The sequence below is a fragment of the Spermophilus citellus genome (assembly GCF_964194105.1).
Source record: "Spermophilus citellus genome assembly, chromosome: 18".
NCBI classification, from domain to species: Eukaryota; Metazoa; Chordata; class Mammalia; order Rodentia; family Sciuridae; genus Spermophilus; species Spermophilus citellus.
The window spans coordinates 18,454,959-18,475,762 of NC_138200.1; the positions used below are offsets into that span (position 1 = coordinate 18,454,959).

Below are 20,804 nucleotides of genomic sequence, written 5' to 3' on the forward strand. Positions count from 1 at the left end.
CTGAGATGCAGCTCAATGATAGAAGGCTTGCCTGGGAGGGAAGATGAGGGAGAATGTCAAAAGAGCACCTGCCCAGCCCTCTGATTTTGGCTGTAGCTCAAAAGGATGCTCCTGAAAGCACTAATGTTGCTGAAGGTCCTGGGACACATACAGCCATAGAGGCCACGTTGGTAAGAACAAGAGGTGACTAGAGGTTTATCCCACAAAACAAGACCAAGACCTCCTTCTTCTTCCTTTTTTTTTTTTTTTTTTTTGGAGACGGGTCCTGCTAAGTCACCCAGGCTGGACTCAAATTCATGATTCATGATCTTGCTGCCTCAGACTCCCAAGTAGCTGGGATTCCAAGCGTGCATCCGTGCACCTGGCAGAACACCATGCAATTTTCTGTCAAGACTGGTGAATCCAGGAAGACCGTCTTTTTTTTTTTTTTTTTTTTTTTTTAAGAATATAGGAAGACAGTCTTGAGGGAGGAATTCCTTCACTCTTTTCCAGACATCCTTGCTCAGAGAGTTCCGGGAGGGTACTTCCTGTATCTCAGGGACAGGTAACTTTCTTGGGGAATTGTTCTGCCCAGACTGATCAAGGCAGTCTGGGCTCAACATTGCTAAGGAACAAGCTGTGAAGCACAGTGTTGGATCCCAACACCTCCCTGAGCTTGCAGGACTCCAGCCTCTGCCCCACTCTTGCACAGGGGACTAGCAATTTAAATGTTATCACATTTCACTGATTATCAATCATTTAAAAATACTGCCAAGGGGCTGGGGATGTGGCTCAAGCGGTAGCGCGCTCGTCTGGCATGCGTGCCGCCCGGGTTCGATCCTCAGCACCACATACAAACAACGATGTTGTGTCCCCCGAGAACTAAAAAATAAATATTAAAAATTCTCTCTCTCCCTCTATCACTCTCTCTTTAAAAAAAAAAATACTGCCAAACTGTTGAAACAGTTGCACATATAATACTGGTATAAGTTGGTATAACCATTCAATTTCAGTAATAACAATCCAGTGGTTATCAACATCCTCACTACATAAACCAAGCAACAAAACCAAAAACATTCATAAACAGCAGTGCTTCTTGTGAGAATCTATTTTAGGGAAACAATCCAAAATACAATTTAAAGACAAAAGTTTGCCATAACATTGTTTGCAAAATCTATACTGTCCTCAGACCTCCAACCTTCCAAAATGGAGCTTAGAGGGGGCTCTTTGCCTTCACAAGCAATTGTGAACTAAGTGACTAAGTGTTCTAGAGCTAGGGGTGTAGCTTGGTGGTAGAGTGCTTACGTAGCATGTTCAAGGCCTTGGGTTCCGTCTCCAATACCAAAAAACAAAACAAAACAAAAAAAAAAAGTGTTGTCCCCACCTGCCTACTTAGTGCTTTCAATACTTAAAACAATATACTGCCAGGTGTGGTACTACATGTGATCCCAGTGACCCGGGAGGCCAAGGCAGGAGGATTGCAAGTTCAAAGCTGGTCTGGGTAACTTAAGGAAACCCTGTCTCAAAAAATAAAAAGGCTGGGGATGTAGCTTAGTGGGAGAGCTCCCCTGGATTCAATCCCCAGTAAAACAAAAAAAATATATTGATGTCCAGGATCTGCTAAAACCCATTACTTAATTAAAACCAGAAACAACTTAAAACATTCAGTGTTCAACATTAAAATAATGTTTCTGTGAAGAGGAAATAGACTAAGCCATTATTTATATTCAAAATATTGAATAATGTGAGAATTATACCATTGTGATCTTAAGTGGATACAATGCAGCATTCACAGGTCCTGGGACACACTTTCTGGGATATATACATCTATACATTACCTGAATGCCCCCAGACCCTTCTTCTTTTGTATCCTCACTGAAAGCACAGTGATCGGTGTCAGCAGGCTGGCTCGTTGTTGTTGTTGTTATTAGATATACATGACAGTAGAGAATATTTTGAAAGAATCTTTTTTTTTTTTTAAATTCTGGGGATTGAATCCAGGGGTGCTTAACCACTTAAAAAGCCACATCTCCAGCCCTTTTCTTATGTTTTATTAGAGGCAGGGTCTCACTGAGTTGTTTAGGGCCTCACTAAGTTACTGAGACTGGCTTTGAACTCACAATCCTCCTGTCTCAGCCTCCTGAGCCGCTGGGATTACACCTGGGTGCATTTCGGGCTTGGGCCACCACACCAGGCCCTTATTCTGCCTTGAGAAGCACAATGGAGAAGAAATGGGACAGGCCAACTCATGAGACCTGAACCACTGTCCATGGATCCACTGCGGACCTCCACCGATGCCTTTTCTGCCCTCCACTGATGTGGGGGTGTTCTTTTGTTTCTTTCCTTCTCCTTTTCGCTCTTCCTCTTTCCATTTTCTTTAGTGGTCTGATGGTACATATTAAGCAACCAGATATTGGGGAGAAATTTTATACAAATCAGTAGTCCTAATTTGTACCTTTTGTTAATTACGATGGTGTAAATACTCCCACTAGGGCCAATTTCAAACTACCAATATGGGTCACTGAGCATAGTTGGGAAGAGATGGGTATAATCAGTGCTTGCCAGAAAGGATGAGCTGGTTTCCACACACCACTGCCTTGGTACCATTGCTGGAAGAAGGAGGAGTTTCACATCCTCCCAAGTTAACCAGTCTTCCCTTTGTCTCAGCAAATGAACACAATCAGGAGGCAAAAACTGAACATGTCTGAACTCACGGCACATTCTCAGTCACCATCTTGAAGCCCCAGAAGCTGATCCTAGTCAGACTTTGTCTACACCCATTTTTATGGACCCCTCGCCCCCCCCAACATTGTTCCTTCTTGTAATCTGGCTTCCATCTAGCTACCCCCTTAGTTGTCTGTAGTGTCTGGATTCTAATTATGTACACAATTCAGGGGTTTTCCTATGGAATCTTAGGTCCTATGTCAACCGGCAATGGCTGGATAAATTGGGTTATGAGGGAAAGGGAATGTTATGCAGTCAAATTCCACAAGGAGGAGGTTGCTGGGATCCACACTTCTTTCTCTCCCCTCAGTCTGCAACAGGTTTCACCCTGATAGAATTTCTTCTGTGGAGATCAGCACAAATCTTAAATCTGAAGCATACTGTCCCCTCCGCTCCTGGAGCTGGGCTATCTGATATACTCTGTTTTACTAGGTGTACTCAAAGGGGGTTTTCCATCCCTTCTTCTCGGATGTCTCTTGTTCTTGCAGATTCAGTCTACTCTCAACATCCCCTGGTCCTATTATTTCCCTTATTCTGAGAAGGGCAGAAAAGACTCAAAGCATTGACACTTGAAGCCCTAGACTGGTCCTCAGTCTAAAAACTAGGCTTAGAAACCAACATTTGCAGCTTGCTTTCATCAAGTGTCAAGAGGCCATCTTTTCTTGTCTTGAAACCTTATCATGCACTCAGGGATAGGAATTTCTTCTGCCCAAATCTTATAGTATGGTAAAACTTCTAGCCAGTCTATATAGCTCAATGGGGAAGACCTACTTATGGATGCTCAATCAGTAAAGCTTTTGCAATACCAGTAATACATTTTTGAGCAAGAGGTTGGTTTATGACTTTCAGAAATCCTGGAAACTGCTGCTGGAACCAACTGGTTAGTTTGAAGGACCTCAGAGCCTCAATCCCACCACTTATTGCTGACATCATAAAATGAGTAGTTGGATTTCCGTTTGTGTCTTATTGCTCTCAAAGGTTTCTGCCCAGGCTAATGACACTAATAATGCTTTTCACCGTAGTGCAGAAGAGGGATGCTATTATATTTATAGAATGAGTGAATGACATAGTATGCAAAATATCTAACTCTGAAATTGACTTGCCCAGTGGAAATAAGTTGTTGGGGTCTGGGGACTGTAATTCAGTGGTAGAAGGCTTGCTTAGCTTGAGGCCTAAGGTTCCATCCCCAGCACCACTTTGTACCCTGAGAACCTTACATTATATATTCTAATAAAATTCTTGCTCAGAACCTTTCCCAGTCTAGTGTGAGTCATCATTTGCTAGACTCAAACATTTTAAAGCTGGCATGAGTCAGAGACATTTAGCAAAAATTATTAAAATGTTACTTTACCAGGAAGTAGTAACAAAATATAACCAGAAAGTATCTACAAAATATAACCAAACTGCGTGAAAGCACTGTAGCCCTATAGTCCAACCCAGTTGATTTTACTTTTTTAGTAAGAGCAGTTAAAATTCCTCAAATAAGCTTTTGGCTGGAATTTGTTTTGAATTGGATACAGGGCAGGGGAGTGGAGGGAATATGTTCCTTCTGAGTGCAGAATGCAAATAATGTGTTCCCAGTATGAAAGTATCTATAAAAATACTTCTCTAAATATAACCTCCCTCAAAACAGTCAAATGGAGATTTTGGACCTCAGGATTTCTACTTTAAAAATACAAAGAAACAGAGGCCCTCCCTACCTCTACAGCTAAGAATGAGAAGCTTGCTTATTTATTTTTCTGCTACAGGGATTGAACCCAAGGGCACTTGACCACTGACTGAGCTACATCCCCAGTCCTTTACATTTTGAGAGAGGATCTTGTTAAATTGCCTAGGCTGGCCTTAATCTCATAATCCCCTACTACACAAGCAGCTAGGATTACAGGAGTGTACCACTGCACTTGGCTTTCAATACAAATTTTCAAATGTTACTAAAATTGCTAATGTCCGGGCTGGGGTTGTGGCTCAGCAGTAGAGCGCTCAGCAAGCATGTTCGAGGCCCTGCCTAGTTCTATCCTCAGCACCACATAAAAATAAATAAAACAAAGGTGTTGTGTCCAATTACAACTGAAAATTTTTTTTTTTATTTTTAATATTTATTTTTTAGTTCTCGGCAGACACAACATCTTTGTTGGTATGTGGTGCTGAGGATCGAACCCGGGCCGCATGCATGCCAGGAGAGCACGCTACCACTTGAGCCACATCAGCCCCAAGCAATTTTTTTTAATATTTTTCAGTTGTGGGGCTGGGGATGTGGCTCAAGCGGTAGCACGCTTGCCTGGCATGCATGCGGCCCGGGTTCGATCCTCAGCACCACATACAAAGATGTTGGGTCCGCCAAAAACTAAAAAATAAATATTAAAAAAATTCTCTTTAAATAAATAAACTGAGCCTGTCTCAGGTATTTAAAAAAAATGCTAATGTCATTTATTTTGCTGAGCCAGGAAATAGTTATCCCTGGTTATGTCTCTTAAATTTAATTAATTTCCTTTAATCCAGAATAATTTCTTCCTTTTTAAATGATAATGACTTCAACTCAAGAATCCAGACTGATGGATTATGGAAGGAACATAACACATCCTGCATTTGTCTGTTTCCTCTTACTGTTGTTTAACTTGCTTCTTTACTTCCTTTGAGCTAAAAGTTAAACCTAGATGCTTATTAGATTCAGGCTATATTTTGGCAAGGTGCTATGTGTTCTTGTTATCATCTCATCAGGAAGCACCTAATATCAGGTAGTCCCATTAGTGCTGCTAGATTTGGTCACATGATTATGGTGGTGACAACCAGAGCTACCCATTGCTGGGACTGAAGTTTTACTTTCAGGCGATCTGTGCAGCAACATTGGTGCACTGAGCTTAGACTGTTCCTTGAAAGGCTTGCACAGAAGGGTTTGGGATCTACTAATGATCTTTGCCTGGTCAGTTATTTCATTGATGATTCAGGCTCTTGATTGGAACACTGAATCCTCTCACAGTACATGCTGATATGTAGATCAGTCTTTTGAGACAATGTCACCACATTGTTCCCCAGGAGGCTGATTTGACACTGTATTTCAGGATGGGGCTGAGCAGAAGGCTGGAAATCAGTCCATCCCAGAGGCATCAAGCAGCAGGCTCCTGAGGGCAAAGACAACATGACTTTTCTAAAGGCTCTGATTACATGAATCTACAAAAGGTATAAAACAAGAAGAGTTAATAAACTGGATGGCAGAGAATTACACAAAGTAGAAAATCCAAAAAATTATCCATGTGAAATGTAGTTATTGTCATCAACTGAAGGTCCACTGCCCAAAACACCAAAGACACTGGTATACCATGAGGAAAACAGCTTAAGGGTTTCTGATCTCTGAAAACTCAAGGCACTATCTGTGTGACAAGACCACTCTCAAGGGCCAAGGACTTCTGGGCTGCAGCTCAAGGAGGCTAAGTATTACTCCACCCAGATATTCTAGCCATATCTGTAAGTTAGAGCTAGGTTGTGAACAGTACGCTCAAGAAGAGACTCCTCAGCTGGAGAACAGGACAATCCAAAAAGTGCAGAAAGGAGGAAAGATCCCCACACCCACCACAGCATCTCAAATCCAAGGTCCCAGTTATGGGGCTGGGCAAAGACCACTTAATTATGTTCAACAATAAATAGGCTAAATGTTAACAATGTAATTTCTTTTTCCTTTGGTGGAGCTGGGGATTGAACCCAGGGCCACATGCATGTGAAGCTAGAACTTTACCAACTTGAGCTATATCCCCAGCCCCAACAATCAAAATTTTAGACAACATTGCCATTAGAGGCTTTAGATTGGAAAGTAATCATCTATGGCAAATAGAGATCTTTTAAACCTTCACACCCATTAGGAATAAATTTCTTTTATTAAAATATTTTTTATTAAAAAAAATTTTATTTTTGGCATTGCTGGGGCCTGAATCCAGGGCCTCACTCATGCTAGGAAAGTGCTCCACCATTGAGTTACATCACCAGCCACCCTCCCTCCTCTTTTGAGACAGGGTCTCAATAAGCTGTACATGCTGTCCTTGAAGTTCTGTTCCTCCTGTCTTAGCTTTTTGAGTGGCTGAAATTATAGGCATGCACCACCATGCCTGGCTGGCTGAGTTGTTTTTTTTTTTTTTTTTTTAATGCAAAGACTTTAGCATGCTTAACGTAGATATAAGGCAGGAAAAATGGGAACTATTCAGACATGTGTAACAAGTATGCAGATGCCATTTATTTGGTCCATAAGTACAGTATAATCATTTGAGTTTTACAAAACATCAAATATAAATAACCTGAAATTGTAACAATACACAAATTGTTTTCTTACACAGACATACCAGGCAGTACAAACTGAAAATTTGAGTAAATTAACATTGTTTTACATTAATATACATAGTGCCAATTAACATTTAAAAACAAGTTTCAATGCATAGCACTTGATATTTCTTTGAATCTGTTTCAGTCAGTTAAGAATATGAAAATGGTTAGATCTAGGCTAAAAATAATTCTTCTTCTAGCCAAAAATAAAGGCATAATATTTATAACCAGGTATCAACTTTACTAAACCACAATATTTTTGAACTATTAAATGATACCTAAGGGTATTTACATTAAAAAGGCAACATGCATTGTGGTGTTTCATCTCATGACTGGTTATGCACATACTTTGTTCAAAGGGTTTTAAAACTATACTCCTACTTTCAATACAGCATATGCCAATGTTCTAATAGTTCTAGCAAAATGAATGCTTTCAAAGGGAGCAGAATCACTTTCAAGTCACCGTTGTCATTATTTTCCCTTTGGAACAAAGGACATTAACAATCTGGTCCTGCCCAGATGAACTAACGTTTCAGGAGGGTTTCTTGCTCAATCTAATGCTATGACATCATCAAGCTCTTCCATCTGCTCTGTACGTGACCTCTTTGCAGTGACATTCTCCTTCTCATCTAATTTCCTCTTGCGACTTCTTGTTTCTTCACTGACATCAGCATTATTTGAAGGACCTTCTTCATCTGAATCAACTATGAGTACATCATCTTGCTCTTGTGCTTATTTCGGGAAAAAAAAAAAGATTAAAAGTGTGGGAGTTATTAGTGGTTCACCAATATTTTATATACTTTAAAGTTAACTCTCTGAATTTATATCAAACTTAATAATGGCTATTCTTAGGGAACTGTCCCTTCTCACGCTACTTACTGTTTTAAATAACAAGCACCTATCCTCCCCACCTTTTTCTTTCTTTTTTTTTTTTTTGAGGGGGGGGGGGTTAACTGGGTATTGAACCCAGGAAAAGCACCTATTTTTTTTTTCTAAGTAAAAGAAAAGTGGTAACAAGCATTATATAATTCAAAGGAATTATGCATCCTCAATGCTATCATTACCTACTCCAAACAAAAAGCAGAGGGTGCATATCCTAATAATGGCAGTGAAGGTAACAACATCAACAACAACAACGTAACAAACAGCACTTACAATGTGCCAGGAACTGTTCTGAGCCCTTTGCATATAACAACTCATTTAATCATCACAACAACCCTATAAAGAAGATAACATTATTATCCATTTTCCAGAAAAGGAAAGTGAGGTCAGAGATTGACTTTCTTCCCAGGGTCACACTACTGCAAAAATGACGCCAGGATTCAAGCCTACAAAGTGGGAGCTCCACATTTGATGCTCGTAACCTTACACAATAAAGTAGTTTTATCTCCCCCTCTACCAAAATCAAAAGCAAACTACCTATCTTACTACTAATAGCCTCTTAAACCTGCCTACCTCAAAGGATCAATAAATGTTTACTTCAAATTACAAATTTTAAAAAGCTAGCATAATAGTTTCAAAGGAGCCTGTTTTGGAGGGGGAAAAGCAGCCCATAGGAGAGATAGTCCATCCCCACACTCTCAAGACTAGAACAAAGATTAAATATATTCCAAAGAATGCAAAGACAGGGAGTCAACACAATGGAAACAGAGAAAATAAAAACTGATAGGAAACTTTTAGTTTCATGAATAAAAAAAGAAGGAGGGAAGTAAACATTCAGAGCATAGAAAAGAATGAGTTATTTAGAAAAGCACCAAGCTTCAGCACTGACACCAGGGAACAAATCCCTCTGATACACTTTACCAAATGCTAAAATCCCATACTTACCAAGCACCTGTCTACTCAAAATAGATACATTGATTTGTTGCTCCTAAATAAAATGAGCAGCCTACTATTTAGTTATCAAGTCAATACCAAACCAGCATACATCTCTAGTATTTTTATGAATTTCTACTTTAATCAGCATTCTTAACTATAATTATAGTTTGTTTCTCCATACTTTTTGCTTAGTGGATAATTAATCTACTGGCTGAGGCCAGGACTCACCCGTAGAGGTGGAAGGCTGGGCTCCATCATCACTGCCATTGGTAATGCTTTTGGCAGCATCTTCAGTTTGTTTGGGCCCCACTTTTTCTGGGCCATCACCAACAACTTCAAATTCAACATCCTTTTCTAGGTCTTCACTGTGAAAGAATTGCATACCATAAAATAGGACCACTGCCACAACTATTTACAAAGCAAAATTACATAATTCAAGGGAATTATGCATCCTCAATGCTATCATTACCTACTCCAAACAAAAAGCAGAGGGTGCATATCCTAATAATGGCAGTGAAGGTAACAACATCAGAGACACTATTCTCAAAAGTTCCAAGTATATGCTGCGTACAAAATACATATCCAGATTCAAATTTTTAAAAATTACAATAAAAAAAGACTGTGATAATTTAAAACTAATTTAATGGCCAAAACAAATGTACTTTCATATTAGGGACTTGCTTTAAACAAAGAAAACAAACAAAAAGCTGAATAACTTCTAATGTTTATGTAGAAAACTGAGTCTGAAACCGTAGCCCAAAATAATTTCTAAGATACCATTTTTCAGCCACTATGCCAAAAAATTGTAATCACTCTACCAAAGCAGTTTGGTGTTTTAGGGATTAGGGTTGCATGGTTTCTGGGTTACCCACCCATCTTTCTAGACAGCACCCCACTTTTGTACATGAGTTCCCAAAAACATGTATGAAAGTTTAATGCATGAAAGTCAAACAAAAGACTTACATGTTTTAAGGGGGTTCTGTTCCCAGAGAGCTAAAAAATATGATAAAAAAAAAACCCTAATTATGCCTCCTCTTTTAGATACCATGTGATATTTCTTTACTATGTCCTTTCACTGTCTTTTCTTTCAAAACTGAACACAGCATGCCACTGGTAGCCAACTGGTGTCCAACTGAGGCTTAAGATCACACCCCAGTGATGTCTTTCTCTAATTCCATTACTTCTTACTAGTAATCCATATTCAGTTTTTCCTATCACTTTATGACTTTTGTTTTGTTGGACGTGGGGTGGACAGTACTGGGAATTGAACCCAGAGTCACTACCACTGAGCCACATCCTCAGCCCTTTTCCTATTTTGTGACAGGGTCTCACCGAGTTGCCAAGACTGGCCTTGAATTCTGCCTCAAGCCTCCCAAATTGCTGGGATTATAGGCATGCACCACCATGCCCAGACATTGTTTTTTGCTTTTAATAAAACAAGTATAAATAAATATTACCTTCAAACAATGACACAAAAGACTACACAGGTTAGTATAAGATGGCAATGTTGGCAAAATGTTTGGATACCAAACACAGTTGTTACCCTTCATGGAGGACCATTTGCTTTGTAACTGTGCCGTATATATTTATGTAAATAGTCTAAAACATAAGTATATTCAGTGTCTTGTTTTCTAAGTGGGTAGGAAAAAATACCAAAGAGGAAAAAAAAAACATGACTAAGGAATCTGTACAGGATAGCTCTTAATATTTTAGTTTTTATTACAATAAAAAAATCATAAAATTATTTGTTTTATGGGGGAAAGTAGTTCTATCTTCTGAGGAATTTAAAAAATTAACTATTTTATTCCAGTTTATTAAAATGAACTCACCACTGATTAGAACTACTCAAAGGCCTATACTCTGAGTCATACATCAGCCACCATTGTTGATGGTTACCCTTAAACATTTTTTGCTTATCCCTTTAATTTCTTGTCTTATTTTATTTTATGGGGGTACCAGGGATTGTATTCAGGGACACTCAACCACTGAGACACATCCCCAGCCCTATTTTATATCTTATTTAGAGATAGGGTCTTGCTGAGTTGCTTAGCACCTCGATTTTGTTGAGGTTGGCTTTGAACTCTTAATCCTCCTGCCTTAGCCTCCCAAGATGCTGGGTTTACAGGAGTGTGTCACCACATCTGGCCCCTCCCTTTTATTTCTGAATCCCCAAACTTCCTATAGGTCAAACTTCAGGTAACTCAATGGCCAACTCAAGCAAATACACTTCCAGTTTTTAATGAACAGTAGGGTTTACTGGTAGGAAAACATTTTCCCTCCACCTTGTCTTAAATTTGTATATTCCAATTTCTTATACATAAAATATTAATAATTCCTACCTATGAAGGATGTTGATCAATAAAGTATAGTCCTGAAGGAAATCATCTGCTTGAAGCCGGCTGCCATTTCTAATTCCAAATTCTGACAACTTCTTATGATTATTAGCTAGAAAATGTGAAAAGAAATGTAGATCCTTTAGTTATGTCTTCATGGAGCAGTCAAGTTAATTTTAAGCTAAATCCCTGGGACTGGTGTTAGCTCAGTAGTAGAACATTTGCCCATATGATGCATTGGGTTCCATCCTTTGCACCATATGGAAATTTATAAAAAATAAAGATATAACCAAAAAGATTAAAAAACAAAAAATAAAAATAAAACCCCAACCCCTTGTAACCCCAGTGACTCAGGAGGATGAGGCAGGAGGGTCCCAAGTTCAAGGCCAGCCTCTAAACTTTGCAAGACCCTGTCTCAAATTTTTTAAAAAGGGCTGGGGATGTAGGGGTTAGTAGCAGAACACCCCTGGGTTCAGTCCCCAATAGGACTGAACAAGACACTCCTCTATCATGAACTATGTCCCCCCAAAATTCCTACTGCCAGAACCACAGAATGTTACTGTACTTGGAGATACAGCTTTATGAAGATGTAATTAAATTAAAATGAATCCTTTACCAGTAGGCTTTAATCCAATCTGATTGGTGTCCCTGTAGTAAGAAATTTAAATACTCAGGGATGTGCTTTCACAAAAGGAAGGCCATGTGAACACACAGTGAGCCCAGGAGAGAGGCCTGAGAAGAAACTAAACCTTGCAACACTGTTATCTTGCACTTCCAGTCTTCAGAACTTTGAAAAATATAAATTTTTGTTGTTTAAGCTGCCTAGGCTGTGGTATTTGTTCTGGTAGATACAGCAGACAAATACACTGAAACTGTTAGGTACTTAGGAATTCAGTCAATGAACACTTAAAATTACCAAAACTACTACAAGGGGACCAAAGTGAGAAATTCTGAGAAACTTTTCTCATTCAAATCAAGTTAATTCTGGAGTCCTAGAAAAGTCAAGGCAACTTGCAGAATTGTCTGAAATATATTCTACTTGTAAAAAGGTATCTGTGACAACCTAGTACACTTTTTAGTGAATTTTACAATTAGATAAGATTCCAGCACTGTATCAAGGAAAACAAATGGACTTTTCATTTTTTTTCATCAAGAAGCCAACAAAATGTCCCCCAAATAATCAGTTCAATTTATTATCTTCTTTCACATATCATTTCTTTCATTTTTTTTCTTCATCGTCCTTTTTTTTTTGGTAGTTGGGACTGAACTCAGGGGTACTCAACCACTGAGCCACATTTCCAGCCCTATTTTGTATTTTATTTAAAGATAGGGTTTCACTGAGTTGTTTAGTGTCTCACTGAGTTGCCTAGTGCTTGGCTCTTTGCTGAAGCTGGCTTTGAACTTGTGATCCTCCTGCCATAGCCTCCCCAAGCTGCTGGCTTCACCTATCATTTCTATCTTAAAATCCCCAGCATGTAGCACACAGTTCTTAGCATTCAATAATTCTTTGTAGCCGGGCACACCACGTGCACATGTAGTCCCAGCTACTCAGGATGATCCATGAGTTCTAGGCCAGCCTGGGCAACACAGTAAAACATCACCTCAAAACAAAAACCTTTGCTACATGAATTGTAAATACTCCACTGAAGAACAACTCCACCAAATGACTTTCTGGTATCATATCTCTTCCCACTATTCTAAGGCCTTTCTGCCTTAATTATCCTTTCTCTCCTGCTTGTCCAAATGTTCCACTCTCCTGGCCTAAAAAAAGCAGCTAAATTTCATTCAAAACTTCATCCTCAGGCTAGGCAAGTGCTCAGTGACAGATTGCTCAGCACTTGCCTAGCCTGTGAAAGGCCCCGAGTTCAATCCCTAGAACTGCAAAAACAGGGCTGAGGTTGTAGCTCAGAATAGAGCACTTGTCTAGCATGTGTGAGGCACTGGGTTCAATCCTCAGCACCACATAAAAAAATAAATAAAATAAAAATATTAAAACAACAACACTGCTTCCCCAATTTAATGCCAATTTATATTCCCTCCGCAGTCTATTTTATTGAACATTTGTTATGCGAGGTACATAGATTTTCTAGGGAATGTAATGCAGTAGCAGAGTGCTTGACTAGCATCTTTAAGCCCTTGGGTTCAATCCCCAGTACCAGGAAAAAAATAATTATGGCGATATTATCATGTTTGTTTATTATTGGTCCTAGGTACCAGAGGATTGAAGCCAGGGGCTCACACATGCTAGGCTAGCACTCTACAGTTGTACAACATCAGCAACCACTTTCATTACATTTTTAAAATTTTTTCTATTTTTGCAGTACTAGGGTCTGACTGAATTCAGGGGAGTTCCACCACTGAGCTATATCCACTCACTGTGGATGAGTGAAAGAGTTTGAACTGGAACTATTTTCTTAAAAAAAAAAGGGGGGGGGGCTGGGGATGTGGCTCAAGCAGTAGCGCGCTCGCCTGGCATGCGTGCGGCCCGGGTTCGATCCTCAGCACCACATACCAACAAAGATGTTGTGTCCGCCGAGAACTAAAAATAAATATTAAAAATTTTCTCTCTCTCTCCTCTTAAAAAAAAAAAAAGTGGTATTTTTACTCAGCAATAAAATAGAATAAAATCATGACATTCGCAGGTAAATGGATGGCGTTGGAGAAGATAATGCTAAGTGAAGTTAGCCAATCCCCCAAAACAAAAGCTATATCCCCATATATTTTTATTTTTTACACTGAATTGCCCAGGCTGGCCTGGAACTTGGGATCCTCCCACCTCATATGCTACCATGATTAAAATAATTTTGAGACAGGGCCTCAACTAAATTGCCCAGGCTACCCCATATTTGTGATCCTCCTGCCTCAGCCTCCCAAGTACAGACATATACCACCCCACCTGGCTAATTATATTTAAAGGCTATACATTTCTACATAATTTAAATTTTCAATTCAGTAATCTTTTTTGGTATTGGGCATTGAACCTAGGGGTACTTAACCACTGAGTCACACCCCCAGCCTTTTTTAAAGACAGGGTCTTGCTGAATTGCTAAGTTGCTGAGATTGGCTTTGAAACTGTGATCCTCCTGCCTTAGCCTCCTGAGCCACTGGGATTACTTTTTTTTAAAAAACCATTTTTCTTTCATTTAAGAAAAATGTTTTAAAAGGTTTTCTTTCTTTTTTTTGGTGATGGGGGTGGTGGGTACCGGGGATTGAACTCAGGGGCATTCAACCACTGAGCCACATCCCCAGCCCTATTTTGTATTTTATTTAGAAAGAGGGTCTTACTGAGTTGCTTAGCACCTCGCTAAAATTGCTCAGGCTGGCTCTGAACTTGCCATCCTCCTGTCTCAGCCTCCTGAGCCACTGGGATTAAAAGCATGCATCACCTACACCAGGCATTCCCTAAATTTTTGACACCCAGAAAATACTGAAGGTTTATTCCAGTTCTTTTCCAGATTTCATTTTTATTGAACTATTTCCATCTGTGTGGAATACCTTTGGACAATGATACTTCCTACTGAATTCCAGTTTCAAACTCTTTCAGTGAATTTAATCCTCCTCAGAACTAATGGGTTCATAGCTAAACTGTGGAACCAACCTAGACTGTGGAGCCCTTTAGTGGATGAATGGATAAAAAAAATATGGTATATGTACACAATGGAATTTTACTTAGCAATAAAATAGAATAAAATCATGACATTCGCAGGTAAATGGATGGCGTTGGAGAAGATAATGCTAAGTGAAGTTAGCCAATCCCCCCAAAAAAATGCTGAATGTTTTTTCTGATATAAGGATTCTGACTCATAGTAAGGTAGGGAGGGGGAACATGGGAGGAATAGATGAATTCTAGATTGGGAAGAGGGGAAGGAGGGGAAGGAGGGAAAGGGAGGAGGCAGGGGATTAGCAAGGATGGTGGAATGTGATGGACATCATTATCCAAAGTACATGTATGAAGACAAGAATTGGGTGTCAACCTACTTTATATACAGAGATATTAAAATTGTGATATGTGTAAGCAAAACAACAATAAAAAACCCAAACAAAAAACAAAGTACAAATATAAAGACATGAATTGATGTGAACATACTTTACAAAGACATGAAAAACTGTGCTGTATAGGTGTAATAAGAATTGTAATGCATTCTGTTGTCGCGTATTTAAAAAACTAAAATCAATTAAAAAAAAAAAAGAACTAATGGGTTCAAAAGTTAATATGGGTTCTTATTTTAGAGAATTAGCATCATCTTTGAATCCAGAGTCTGCTAACAACATAGTACAGGACTAATGATGCTACTCTTTCTAACCCTTACTGGCTCCTTGCCTCTACTTCACACCCTTTTTAATAGACCCTCTGCACATTATATGGAACCACACTGCTCCTGTGTTTAAACCCTGGTGCGAATGGGATAGTGGGCCAGGCAAGTCAGAGGAGAAGATAAAGACAAACACAGCAAGTATGACACAGAAAGTTCCAGCTTCATCACCACTGCCAACCCTATGGCACTTTCATTCTGAAATGGAAACAAATTATTCTCTATTTCTAGAGCTTTTTATGTTGTTTTACTAGTTTATGCTTTTATAGATGCTATCTATTCTATCCAAACGCAGACCTTCCCTTCTCTGTCCAGGTCCCCAGCTCTTCTTTAAAAGTTAACCCAACAGTCTTCCCTCTCCTGCTGCCCTAACCCTCCCCCCACAAAGCAAAATATGCTCTCCTTCAATTCATACCTTGTTCTTGACCCTTCTTCAATATACTATATACTAAATCTACTCTCCTTCCAGGCTGTAAAGTACCTTGTGCCAAGGACTGCTATCTTGAATCCATGCTTGTTATAAATACCGTAAGACTGTGCCTAAAATACAGAATTCCATGCATTTGAATAACCACTGTTTCAACCTCAGTACCTCACGTACTCCATGAAATAGGGACACGTTTTAAACTATTGAGATTCTTTTTTTTTTTACTTTATTTTTTTTTATTTTAATATTTATTTTTTAGTTCTCGGCGGACACAACATCTTTGTTGGTATGTGGTGCTGAGGATCGAACCCGGGCCGCACGCATGCCAGGCGAGCGCGCTACCGCTTGAGCCACATCCCCAGCCCCAACTATTGAGATTCTTGACCTCATGTTTTTTTTTTTTTTTTTGCGAGGGGGGTGCTGGAATCAAACCCAAAGTCTCATGCATGCTGGGCAAGCACTATACACTGAGATACATCCCTAGCCCTCCATTTTTAAACTAACATCTGAAAGAACTAGTGAAAACTAAGGGGACAACATATCACAAACCAAAACTTCTTTAGGATGAGGACAGTTGGCTAAAATGGGACTTGAATATTCAAGTGGACTCCTGTAATAGACTGGCACCCAGCCCATATATGGCCTCCAATTACATATGATCTAATATCCCAAACAATTCTCAACAAGCAATTACACCAAGTATCCTGACACTAAGCCTTAAAGAAAGGTTAATATTTGAATCCCTGTTAGCACCTGGCAAAGAATAGTGAATAAATGACCACTAAACAAATAGGTGATAAATAAGCCGACACACAGGAAATAATAATGGTACACTGGTAAAGAACTGGGACATGGAAGAATCAACTGGTAACCCAAGAAATGAGATATAAAAATGGCAGAAGGAATGTGGGAACTTTCTAATCAGACTGATTAAAATCTGAAGGAGGTCTAATTATAATGCAGTTCTTACTATAGAAGCTTCAACAGAATTCAATCAAATGTATTCTACCTTATCTTCTAATAAATACTTTAACAAAAGTAATAAGCTGCTTGATTTTTTTTTTCTTTGAGGAGGGGAAGTGGAGGTACTCAGGAGCCAACCTAGGGTTTTGTGCATACTAGGCAAGCATTTTACCATTGGGCCACATTCCTAGCCCTTGCTTAAAACTTAAAGCTTAGAGAGCTAAAACTAGGCACTGACTTCACCAACATTTTCTGCTGTGTAGCAGGAGCAGGCTATCAAGACTTCCCCATTCTTAGAAAAAACACCCAAGAAACTCAAGATTACCCTCCCCACTGATTTAAAAGCCAGAAGTTTTCTCATTACCAACGTAGCCTCCAGGTTCCATGACACAGGAAAAGAGGTTCCTTGGAAGCAGACAAGAATACTGCAGTCACAATCTGTCCACTGAGTTATTGAGAAATAGTCCCTTAGTATCGAGATTTAGAAGCATCCAAATTTGTGCTGTGGTGACTCTATCAAGGAAACACCACCTTGGGAAAACACTTCCATGACCAAACGTCACCCCCATTACCATGGAACCGAGTAACATATGCAATGAACAAATAATGTGTACTCCACTCTCCTTCCTTTGAGGAGTACAGAGTACACGTTAGTTAGCACATTAGAGTGCACAATAATTTCATGTCCCTAAATGAGGGGAGTGGATAAATGCAATAATACCTTCTGTCTCTCCCTCTTCTGAAGATATTAGGATTGTTCCTTTCCCATCTTCAATTTGGACATCTGGTGCTACCATAGCAAATTTTTCTTTCACTATCTATAAGGAAGAAAAAAGATTAAAAAATATTAATACAGGCAATTAAAGACCATTTAAAAATAAATAAAAACCTATAGATTTGTTTCTATAAAGGCTCTTACTTTCTCCTTTCATAAAGGGGCTAGTTAGGAAAAACTGGAGAGTTAGCCACATTCAACCACAAATGTAGATCAGAGCAAACTTCCTCTAAATGGGACTTAAGTACTACTTGACTGGCTCTTGCTATTTTCTTCCCCCGAACATTAGGAAGTGGACTCCAAACTTAACATTTCATCCCAGTTTCTATACCAGCCCTGTAACAGAAGGTTTGACAGATGAAAAGAAATTCTTACTAACCTGATTCTCACATGACCTCATCTTTCCTGAATTCCATATAGCTTTGGAAGATTTCTAAGTGATCATATTCTGATCACTACCAGCTCCTAAAAATTGATATGGAGTATCTCTCTAGGGGTCTAATTACCCTCAAATAGAGGAATTATCTTTAATCCCAAGTCAATATTTTCAACAATAATAATTCCTAGGAATAAAAGGGGGCAGCAACCCTCCAATGTCCAGTTAACCAAGATCTGCTGCCTTCCCTGACTAAGATATGATTACAAATTAGTCTTCCCTATGTAGCCAGTTCTAGGAGGAAGGTCATTCCCTACCCACTTTGGGAAAGGCTTAATCACCTATCTCAAGAGGTATGTAAATATGTAGCACTGTGATGGATTCAATCAGCGAACAATCCAAAATGCTCCCCTAAGTGGGAAGGGACACTTTTCAGCCATTTAAAAAATAAAAAAGTTCAATGAAAGTAATCTAGACAATTTAGAAGGAACCTAAATTTTTTTCTTGCATAGTACGCCTGTGTGGGAGGGGGAAGGTAGATGGTACAGAGGATTGAACCCAGTGCCTCACTCATAGACAAGCATTGCTACCACTAAGCTACATCTTTAGCCCTCTTTATTTTGAATTAGGATCTTATTAAATTGTCCAAGATGCCCTCCAATTTGTGATGCTCCTTCCTTAGCCTCCCAAGTAGCTGTGATTCCAGGTGTGCATCACCACACAGGGCTTAGACTATATCTTAAACCCCCATTTCTTATACTCCTGCTCTATAAGTGAATCCAGAATCAGGTCATATTACAAAAATCTATATAAGTCTCAGATTTCATAAATAATTAACAAGAGCCTCCTAATTTTGTGGGAATGGGTACTGTCCAACATCTAGAGCACCTGAACTCTGCAAGTTATCCCTACCCATAATACAAAGCTACTAACTGGGATTTTGCTCCACTGGAAACACAGAACTTTGTTATTCTTAGTCAAGTATTCACAATTCATAAAAATACCTTGTCTGAGACAAGTGCAGTAGTCTGTAACTATAATCTCAGCTAGTAGGAAGGCTAAGGCAAAAGGATCACAACTTTAAGGCCAGCCTCAAGAAGAGAAAAAAGAAATATAGTCAAGTTTAGTGGTCTAGCACCCCAGGTTCAATCGTCAGTACTACCATAAAACAAAACAAAACAAAAAAAAACTCTTTGTGGGTTTGGCCATAGCCAAAACTATTCAAAGACATTTCTGGGTTTTTTTTGTTTGTTTGTTTGTTTGTTTTGGTGCTGGGGATTGAACCCAGGGCCTTCTATATGTGAGGCAAGCACTCTACTAACTGAGCTATATCCCCAGCCGCGAAGACACTTCTTTATCCAAAAAGAAAAAAAAAAAAAATCAGAACTATTTGGGAGGCTAAACAGGAGAATCACAAGTCTAAGGCCAGCCTCAAGGTAAGACCCTATATTAAAATAAAAAATAAAAAAGTCTGGAGACTTATCTCAGTGGTAGAGTGTCCTGGGATTCAACCCCTAGTATTACCAAAACAAACGAACAAAAATCAGAATTTACTCACTATGTGGGAAATAAAGAGCAAAGAAGTCTGCCTGCCATGATACTATGCCACCTATGATACATATTCCAGACAAATACACTTATACCTTATGTGCCTGGGATAGGAGGCACATATTCTGGAATCAGAGAGAAAAGCGCAGCAATCTAGATAGTGAAATAATCCAGGAAATTAGAGCAACTCACTTCAGAGATTTTCGGAGCAATTACCTGGTATTTAGTTTGTTACCAGGTATTTAGTAATATGCTGTAAAGGATAAAAGGACACTTGGATTTTTTTGTTTTAGGGAAGAGAACTGGCCCCTGAACTCACCTTATCTTGCAAGGTGAGAACAGTCACTTTGTGGACATTCAGTCGCACAGTCACCTCTGGCTTGCTGGCACACACATAACAATTGGGGTTAGGAGGATCCAGTGCACAAGGCACAAGCAGCTTCTTTCTTGGGTTTGGCTGTTTATTCAAAAAAATCTTTGGAGAAAAACCAAAAAGCAGGAATCAGAAATGTGAATTATAATTTTATATACCAATCTAAAAATAATTTTGTGTATTAATAAAAAAAACAACATTATTTAAACATTCTCCTCTAGAGATGGCAAGGATCAGGAAAATCATAACTTTTTAAAGAGTCTAGTTTTTTAATCTTCTTTTCTATTTAGCTACCATATAAACAGCTGGGTTTACTCTAAAGACACCTGTTTGTTTTATACCAACTCCACATGCTTCTGCTAATTAATTTAGCAAGAGTATAAGTAGAGCCATATTTGTCTCTGGTATCATCATTAAATCAGCTTCTGGGTGTCCTTCATAGTTTTTATTCTCAGTTACTTTAAGTCAACCTCTTTGTAAGACCAACACACTTCTGCAATTAATGATAATGCTTTTACAGATATATGGAACAAAAGTGACCACCTTTCCAAATTTCCTAGGACAATTAAAATAACATTTATGGAAATAAGGGAAAGATACTGGTATTAATGCTATTTGTCTAATATCTCCTCCTCAAAAAAAATTAAAAACCAAGACAAATTTTTAAAAAATTACACTGAATTAGGGAAGGTCCCAACGTTAAACTACTATAAAGTTTGGTGCACACTATCAACATTAAACAAATACAACAAAGTCAGAAAAACAGAAGAAGCTTAGATACAAATTTTCCATGTGTCTACAATGTAGCACTATGTCTACTAAGAATCATTAACTCTAAAGGAGAACCCTATAGATTCCTCCAAGTTT

General features: G+C 38.9%; 1 protein-coding gene across 3 annotated transcripts in view; it reads right to left on the reverse strand.

The window, feature by feature from the left end:
* Positions 1–6,903: 6,903 nt before the first annotated feature.
* Positions 6,904–20,804, reverse strand: part of UBA2 (ubiquitin like modifier activating enzyme 2) — a 46,976-nt gene continuing 33,075 nt past the window's right edge. For all 3 annotated transcript variants that reach the window (XM_081274349.1, XM_081274348.1, XM_081274347.1), the window contains exons 13-17: positions 19,884–20,039; positions 17,587–17,683; positions 11,169–11,274; positions 9,058–9,194; positions 6,904–7,742 (exon numbers count right to left, since the gene is read on the reverse strand). In XM_081274349.1, coding sequence (XP_081130475.1) covers positions 7,561–7,742; positions 9,058–9,194; positions 11,169–11,274; positions 17,587–17,683; positions 19,884–20,039 — 678 coding nt within the window. In that variant the 3' untranslated portion in view covers positions 6,904–7,560. The remainder of the gene's footprint in view (positions 7,743–9,057; positions 9,195–11,168; positions 11,275–17,586; positions 17,684–19,883; positions 20,040–20,804) is intronic.